At 36.9% G+C, this 9,344-nt stretch overlaps 1 protein-coding gene across 2 annotated transcripts in view; it reads right to left on the bottom strand.

Annotated features, from left to right (window-relative positions):
- Nucleotides 1-2,134: 2,134 nt before the first annotated feature.
- SS4 (starch synthase 4) overlaps nt 2,135-9,344 on the bottom strand; it is a 32,051-nt gene continuing 24,841 nt past the window's right edge. The window contains exons 9-17 of one of the 2 annotated variants that reach the window (XR_013255149.1): nt 9,078-9,272; nt 8,930-9,001; nt 8,181-8,387; nt 5,558-5,683; nt 5,054-5,203; nt 3,026-3,087; nt 2,858-2,933; nt 2,310-2,738; nt 2,135-2,205 (exon numbers count right to left, since the gene is read on the bottom strand). Coding sequence is in view for 1 of the 2 variants with exons in the window: in XM_077394843.1 (XP_077250958.1) it covers nt 2,559-2,738; nt 2,858-2,933; nt 3,026-3,087; nt 5,054-5,203; nt 5,558-5,683; nt 8,181-8,387; nt 8,930-9,001; nt 9,078-9,272 (1,068 nt within the window). In the remaining variant the exon portion in view is untranslated. Of the gene's footprint in view, nt 2,739-2,857; nt 2,934-3,025; nt 3,088-5,053; nt 5,204-5,557; nt 5,684-8,180; nt 8,388-8,929; nt 9,002-9,077; nt 9,273-9,344 lie in introns of both variants that reach the window. The other variant, XM_077394843.1, reaches the window with a different exon arrangement.

Below are 9,344 nucleotides of genomic sequence, written 5' to 3'. Positions count from 1 at the left end.
GATAAAGTGTAAAAACAAAGAAGAGAAAGATAAAGTAAGGTTAGGGGTATTTTCGTCCTAAAAAGTCATTTTTTAATAAAATAGCATTTCTTAGTGTTTTTTCAAAACTCAACATTTTCTCATCATTTTTTCAACTGTCCAGCATGTAACAGTAATTGATCCATGTAACAGTAATTGATCCTTGAGAATTTTACAAATGTTTTGAGTCATTTTTATAAAAAAAATGTGTAAAATTCCTTTCCCACACCTTAGCAAAACCCTTTCTAAAATGGTAAACACATCCTTGCTTAGAAAAGAAGGCTGCATTTATTGCTATAATTTTATGAAGTAAAATTAAGGGACATGATATATTCACCCCCTTTTTTTTTTTGCTTGGGACTGTCCTTCTAGTGTAAAAGAGTAATCATAAATACACTAGAAGGGGCTGCCCCAGGTAATAAAAGGAGGCAAATATATCACTTCCCTAGAATTAAGGCTAGGCGTCAAATGAGTGCCCTAAGGTGTATTGGAAATGTAATTTTATATATGTTTTACGATTTTTACGAATCTTTTGGGTTCTGCTAATGGGGAAAGCATGAAGGTGCAAGTCCTGAAACCGTTCACTTAAACGGTAAACAATTCCCTATGGCTCTGTTTCTTTCAACGTAAAAATCGATGTAAATTTTGTTTTATGTTCATTTTTACAATATAAAACAAATTTTACGTCCATTTTTATGTCTAAAGAAACATAGCCTATTTGGAAAAGAGTGCTGCATTTATTGCTATATTTTGAGGAAGTGAAAAGGGGCTGCTAGCAAAACACGAGTTTTTATATGATGCCCAACCGTCAAATTTACATGGGCAGGGTGGCAAAACCGTGCCCTTTGATTTTTTATCTAAATAGGAAGTCAAGAAAGGTGGTTTGACTAGGATAAAAAATCAAAGGCCAGGGTTTTGACACCCTGCCCTTGTAATTCTGACGGTCGGCCACCATATAAATTCTAAGCAAAACACAATGAAGTGAGCTCAAATTCCCAAGAAATACAAAAATCCTTGAGGAAATCGCAATCCCTGGGGAATTTCACTTTCACTTTTATTTTCCAAATGAAAAATCCCTTTGTGAAGGTGTTTTTCGAAGTAAGATTAAAAGCTAAAGGTTAAAATATATGATACTATGCAGAAATAGGGCAATCCCAACCACTAAAACCAATGACCCTACAAATAGATCAAGTAAAAAGGATATCTTTTGCACGTGAAATTGCAAAGTAAAAAAAAAAAAAAAAAGGATTTGCTAGCATCCATCGCAGACCGCATTTAGCGGATGGCCTGTTGCATGTGAGAGCAGCCACATAGGCTCACTTTTCAGCAGATTTTGTCTTAAATTTATGTCCTCTTCCTCCTCATGTAGAAAAGGAATAAATAAATGCCGATGTGGCTGCTCTCACATGCAACAGGCCATCTAAGAAATGCCTTCTGCGATGGACACTAGGAAATCCCAAAAATAAAAAATAAAAAATTACTAGTTTAGGCTGCTGATTCTTGCACTACAAAGTCATGATAAATGCACTAACTCATCTTGTCTTTTCTTATTTAAGCACCTGCCATAGCCAAACGTTATTAGTTCCCATTAAACTTTCACAAGCCCATTTAAAAAAGAAAAGAAAGCTGAGTTTGCAATTATCAATATATGGTAGTGCCAAAAGCATTCAGCTTTCTTCATTCCTTTAACTAGATAATTAAGAAGAAAAAAATGACAATGTCTATGGCAGTGAACTTCTTGAATACATAATATCCCGCAAAAATACTATTGATGGCTAAGTCTAGGATTGGGAGTCAGCAACATATATCATTGTAAGTAATAACCCAAAATGAATTCAATTTTTCTCTTGAATACAATACAAATTATACTACTTTTCTTGTGTTATCCCTTTGTTATCTTCTTGTGATTTCTGCTATGTTAAAATGACAATAAACTTTCACTTGGATCTAGGTAAGAGTCTCCTTGAGAAAAAAGCAATCCAAAAAAACATGCGTTTTCTACACAAGCTATGCAATATAACACATGGACATGGTGATCAGGACCGTTGATTCTGTGACGAATATGCGAGCGCAAACTCTTAAAAAGAAGCCGATAGGATATAGCCAAACACTCAGATGACATATGAATATAGTTGTATTGATCAAAAGGTTTGTATTACAACTAATACAAACATACGACAGTTTTGCCTGTATAGAAGCAGAAAAATCGGTTTACACTGTAAGTATAGATTGTTCAATGAACGAAAGAATCATGGAAAAAAGTACAGATCAGATGGCGCTGGTTGAGGTACCTCAATTTACTGCATCCTCACAAAGTCACAATCATGTGTAGCTCCAAGAAGAATTTTCTCCAATTTTGTAACGTTTGTACCCATTCCGTCACATTTGGAATGACGCCATATACCAAACAAAGCTTCAGTGGAACTCAAAAAATGCTGCAGTAACGTGAAGATACCACAAAAGAATGAGTCCATTAGAAAGGATTTTCCTCCACTGTACTGAGAAACTGAGATAGGGACTGGTAGGTAGCATTGAAAAGATTATGCACGATTTGCTGCCGCCCTCGCCCTAGCCACAGACTTTTCATAAAGTTCTTCATACTGTTCAGCTGAAGAGTCCCAACTGAAATCAATCTTCATATCCCTCTGAACAAGCTCCTTCCAACTCTCAGTATTCTTCATGTAGAGGTTAAATGCCCGTTCCAAAGCACCGTTTACTCCCTGTAATAATGTTAGCAAGAAATAATGATAAAATGATAATCCAACACTAGGACAGAGGAGAGAGAACCAACAACTTGTGATTTGTTAAAATGGGTATAAAATGGTTAAAGATAAACAACCTGCTCGTCAGGTGTTGAAAATGTAAAACCATTGCGGAACTGAATAGGTATCGTGTCGTCGTCAATGTCAAAAACACTGTGAAACAATAAGATGAGATTAAATAATGAAATAACAGAGGTCCCAATGAAATTGATGGAATCTGCAAAAGAGTAAACCATATTCCTCACCTATCATTTAATCCTCCAGTTTTTCTTGCAATAGGTAGAGAACCATATCGCATAGCTATCATCTGTAGAGATAATGAGCCTTATAAATAAATAAATAAATAAAACTGCAAACCAGAAAATGATTCTAGAGCACAAATATTGTCCTCAAGAATTTATCAGCTCAGGTATTTATCAGGAGAATGTTGGGAAACTGTCGCAGAAAATTTTTAAAAAAACATTTAAAAATATATACAAAATTCTAAAGTTATACACAAATAAAGCTTAAAATGCATTTATATAAGAAATAACAAATATCAAGGTATTATTGTGATAATATCATGTTAACAAAAAAGGCATATGTCCTTATAATAGATTCAATTTATCAAGAAATTATTGGGAAAATACCGTTTCATATAAGAGGAATGCTAAATTGAACGGCGGCGGCCTTGCAAAAGCCCTAAGGTTGCCCATTGGATCCAAATCACCCATCCGCATTTATAATCGCACTGAAAGTACAAAATTAAAGGGATTTGTGGACAAGGACACGTGTGTCGCATGTCAACACCCGCACTCCTTCGTATACGTTAGGAGTCCATTGATGAAAAGGGGCTAGGGAAAGCTTGAACCCAATTCCTATAGTAATGAATATAAGCGCAATTGAAATTCCTGGGGAGTGAGTGTCCGGACATGGGAAACCCCCAAAATTTAGAAACGGGGGCACGACTAAAATAGAAAGTACATATAATCTTGATTTGTGGATATAGATTTGTGTGCCGAATTTCAACACGAATACAGGGTGTCTGGCATGGAAACCCCTAAAAATTTAGAAATAGTGGCACACCCATACACGTACATACATATAAAGTTACCATCACTTCTAGCAGATATTTAGAAGTGTCGAAAAGAGTGTGGACATGTCGTGTCGGACTCGACACGACACGTGTGTCAACAATAAATTAAAAGTGTCGGCCAAATCATAGAATTAAGGGAAAATTACATTTAAACCCCCTCTAGTTTCTGACACATACACTTCTACCCTTGTGGTTCTAACCGTGACAACTGCACCCCCTGTGGTTCCATTGGGTTTTTCTAACTGGACGGACCAAACGGCGAGGTGGAAATGACCAAAATGCCCTCGTCTTCTCCAACTGAAAATTAGGGTTTTCAAACTTGAAAACTAAAAATTAGGGTTTGATTCAAACTCTTGTTTATTTATCAACATAAACCCTCGATTTAGGAGTTTTATTTGTCTTCATTCACACCATTATCATTATTTGCATATAAACCCTAATATTTTGGGGCTTTTTTGTTTTTGTTTTTATCAATGTTTTTTTCTTGAAATGTGGGTTTGATGTAGCCATGGGGTGGGGTTTCATTGTTTGTGGTGGAGGTGACGACGATGGCCAGAGATGGATACGAAAGCGGTGGCCGAAGGTGGCGGTGGCGCGACGGCGGCGGTGGGAAATGGCGTAACCCTAATCCCTCCGCAAATGAGGGTATTTCTGTCCTCAAAATATTAACCATGGTTAGTTTCAGTCTTTCCGTCAGGTTAAATTGACGGACCGTTGACGGAAGGGGTGTACTTGTCACGTTTTGAAACCTCAGGGGGTGTACTCGTCACGTTTAGAACCACAAGGGTAGAAGTGTATGTGTCAGAAACTAGAGGGGTGTAAATGTAATTTTCCCTAGAATTAAAGCCATTATAAATGGGGTTAGGTGACACGGATCCAATGGGGCACCCTTGTTGCTGGGTTTCTGCCGGGGCACCCTTCAGTTTAGCATTCTTCTTCAAATAATTGGTGGTGATACTTGTCCCATAGGTCGAGAGTAAAATGACAATCAAGTGTAGATGCAACGTCTTATGTCACTCAGCATATACATTAAAGCATGCTTACAAAACATTAAAACATGCTAAAAGGACATTCTATTCGGAAACAAAAGGATATATCATGGTAATGAACTTAAAGTTGCAAAAGAACATCATACATGAGATTTAGGTGATGTGGTTTTATCACCTATAAGATTCAAGAAATAATGTTATGATAATACCTGTGTAAGGCCGCATGGCTCAAATAATGATGGGATAATAAGCATGTCAGATGCTGCATAGATGCTGTGTGAAAGAGCCTCATCATACTTCAATACCAACCGAATATGAGGGTGACTCTGGAAATGGATCGCAATACCCTCGAACTCCCTCTAAAAAGGACGTGCACACATCAGTTGAATAGATGTTATGAAAAAAAACTCAACCCGACCTTTGACAGTAGACATTAACTAGACACTCATGATACTACTGTTCAAAAAAATAAAAAACTCTCAAGACACTATTATTCAAAAAAAAATTCTCATGATACCAATTTAATATTTATTTTCTGCATTTTAATAAATAAAAAATTTAAACCTGAAGTAATCACTCTTTGGCTAGAAAAATAAGGTAAAGAATATGGAATACACTGTTATTTAATCTGTTGAGTAAGTTGAGATCAAACTGTTGATCACAATATTGTTGGAAAAAAAAAATCATAAGCATTTAAGTATTGAGCATATTACTTGAATGTGTGGCACTGGGCTTGAACCCAGAAGCACAAACTGTCCTCCCAACTCCAAGGTTCGGTACATCGCATGCCTAATAAGATGTACACCCTTCTGGGGCACCAATCGTGTAATGCAACCAACCTAAGTCACAAAACATAAACGAATTTTGAGTAAGATCATGTATAAAATAGCAAGTTACATGATCTACCATCAAGAAGCTGCTTAACATCACAGTAAGATGTGTTTATACACCAAAATGATTAAGTGGCACTTCCAGAATAAGGTATAAATACAATTGAAGCTACAATATGATATTATCATCGAGAATTCAATACCAGAAAATATCACATCCCATATAGATATAAATATGATAGAAACTACAACATGATGTTACCATTGAGAATTTAAGGCACATATATCTGTGAAAGTAATAAGTCAACTTAATCTAAAATAGAGATTTCTGCAGACATAAATAACCTTAAATGAATTTACAAAAGAGTATACCTTACTAACATACGAGTTACAACTGATGGTAACACATACACAAATAGATCAACGAAGGATCCTTTAAATTCATATATAAAATTAGCAATGAATAAAATATTCTGACATTCGATTGCAGTGAAACTCAGAGTGAGAACCTTCTTATGCAATAACATTATAAAACTTAGGGCCTGTTCGTTCGAAATTCTGACAACCGATTGTGAGTCCAAAATCTATTATTGGTCTCAAAATTACATTCAAATTTGAGTCTGATAATAAGTTAGGGGCTTACAATTGGTTGTCACAATCTCAAACGAACAGGGCCTCAGGATACTTAGAGTTTCTCAATCCATAGCATTTTCCGTCAAAAGACAAAGTTATGGACTATGATTAATTAATTTGCTAACAGTGTGTCACTCCTTGAGATCTGAAAAGACTAGATGCATAGTGTCTATGTATATTTATAATAATTATGCATAATTAACACAAATCATACTACTTTAGAAAGACATGAGATGCTAACTTAAATCCTGGGTCAAAATCTGGCATTGAAGTTATACTACATTATTATCCCTTTATTTCAAACTTCAAAGACAGTTCTCTCACCCATAACACAGTTGCTCTCGTACATAACTCCAATCAGTGAAATACAATTAGAACAATTAGTAAATTGGTCTTGATCTATGCTCACAAGGTATTCAAAAACTCTATTCTTTTATTATAGTTTCAACTGTCCAAACTCCATGTTGTGCTCCAACCAGAAGAAAGCTGCCATTCTCCCATTTCCACTTCCTTCTACTCTACTCCACCCAATGCTTCATGTTCAACAGCGAGGTATTAAATTTCGATTTCGGTTTCGGTTACCATGGAAACAAAAACATTTCAGTTTCGGTTGGAAATTTCACTGGAAATCATGTAAAATCACGGAAACGATGGAAACATATGTAAATGATGGAATTTTGATATTAAACCCCAGGAAATGCTAGAATATGAACAAATACACAAGTAGAAACCGTTACATAAGCGATCCTACCATCCATTATGGTTTAATAGCATCGAACACATAGTGACATGCGATATCGCGCATTACTGATAATTCAGTGCATACCACATGTCAATTCATATAAATATTTCTATATAATACATAAACTACATTTCACATGTGATTCACATAATTATACTTCTATAATACATTGATTTAGCATACCACTAGAGGGGGATATTTGGTGCCAATCCCTATGGGAATTGAACACGAAACCTTAGACAAGGTTCACGTACTCTTACCACAAATACAATGGTGAGGGATTGGTTTAGCATACCATTAATGCACATACGATTTTGGTTTTGGTTTCGGTATCATTTCGGTGGAGACGGAAATGAAACATTTCGGTCATTTCATTTCAGTTTTGGTGGAAATTAAAACCATGTTCAACAGTTGGCATTCTAAAGAATCGATTGGTGTAATGGTTGGTTACAAAAAGAGAAAGGATACGTATCAAGCTCAAAAAGCATAACATAGTAAATGAATCAATATCATGTCTTATTTACGGTACACATTGCTCCAACATTGATAACTTAATAACTAAAGCCTAAGGGTGTCAATTTTGGCTCGGGCTCGGAGGCTCGCTCGAGCTCGGCTCGAATCCTTAACGAGCCGAGCCTAATTTAGGCCAGGCTCGGCTCGGCTGGTTAAGAATTTAATATATTTAAATATATATATTATATATTAATTTATACATTAAAAGGGTTGTCCAGGTAGTGAAAGGGGGGGGGGGGGCAAAATATGTCACTTCATTTTTGGAACCTCATTTGTTACTAGGACCACCCCCCATAGTGTAAAAAAAGTAGTCAAATTACACTAGTAGGGCTGTCCAGGGAAGATGAGGGGTGTGAACATAATATAACCCGAGCTCGGTAAGGCTCGCGAGCCTGGCCGAGCCCGAGCCGAGCTTTTGAGCTTAACGAGCCGAGGCGAGCCTGGCCAAGCTCGGCTCGGCTCGGCTCGGCTCGTTTACACCCCTACTAAAGCCAGATTCCTTTACTACAACTATGCGATTATAATGATGGCTTACACAATTGTAGTAGACCAACTACGTATTTACATAGCTATCAGACATCAGAGCAGGCTATAATGGAAAATATAATCAGTTAATACCAGTGGCCGTGTGCCATCAGCAGATAGTTTTAGATGCTTCCTTATAGCACACTTATTATCTGTTTTCCCTTGAAGATCATCTGCACTGTACTGAAAACTGATAAAAGTATCAGTAGATGGATTCCATGCATCTGTATCAATTCCATTAAGAATTCCGACGAACTTTTTGTAGTGAGAATTTAATGTTGCATGAAGGCCCTGTCCACCCTGTAAAGCAAGAAAAAAGATTGATTATCAGAAAGAAATTTGGTAAGCATGTATTTAAACTATAGAATAACAGTATAAAGTAACCACAGAGCTGAAAATCAAAAGAAACTGAAAAGCCATTGAGAAGAAATATAAAATGGGAAAAGTGTTTCTGGTCTGTCGGACCAGATAACTTATCTGGTCCGTAAACAAGAAACATAGGGGACCCACATTGTTTGGGCGATCCAAAACATGCATTTGATGGGCCCTGACATAGATAGGGCGTGCCCAAAAAATCAACTCCATAGGATATCATCCTCACCCTTGATTTGTGGAGGTTTAAAATGGATGGGTTTAAAATCTGTCTAATCTGTCCATTTTTACCTCCACAAATCGAAGGGTTCAGACGATCCTATGGAGATGATTTTTTGGGCCACCCTATCTAGATCAGGGCCCATCAAATGAATGCTTTGAATCACCCAAACAACGTGGGCCCACTCTGTTTCTGGTCGACAGACAAGAAAATGTGAGCCCTACTTCCATTCAAAGACCATCATTCATACCTCTGCAGTCCGCACCTCTTGAGCATAAGTTGGTGAAACTGTGGTTACAATGTTTGAGAACACAATTGCACCCTGAACAAAGAGGAACACGTAAAGAATGTAACATTTACTGCTCCCATATAAATGAATCATCATTGACCTCTCCTACCTTAATGGGGTTGACTTGCCCATGGTCTTTATTGTCTTGCATCCGATCTGGTCTGTTAAGCTGATGAACATCAAGGCCACATGATGCCAACTCAGACGCGGGTGCTGTTCCCTGATATTCAAAATTGTGGCATGTAAAGCATATTCTAGCCGAATTAAAGCCTCTGGGTGCATATACATCCCAATAAAGTGGTGCCTGAAAAGCAATGATTATGTGGAATTAGAAAAATGCCCATGCAGGCCTACTAAATTCAGTTTTATATGAAAG

Source organism: Tasmannia lanceolata, unplaced genomic scaffold, assembly GCF_043159265.1.
Source record: "Tasmannia lanceolata isolate RefF3 unplaced genomic scaffold, GAP_Taslan_0.1 ptg000013l, whole genome shotgun sequence".
In the NCBI taxonomy this organism is placed as follows: domain Eukaryota; kingdom Viridiplantae; phylum Streptophyta; class Magnoliopsida; order Canellales; family Winteraceae; genus Tasmannia; species Tasmannia lanceolata.
The sequence above is the reverse complement of the archived record's forward strand: the minus strand, read 5'-3'. Positions and strand labels throughout refer to the sequence as shown.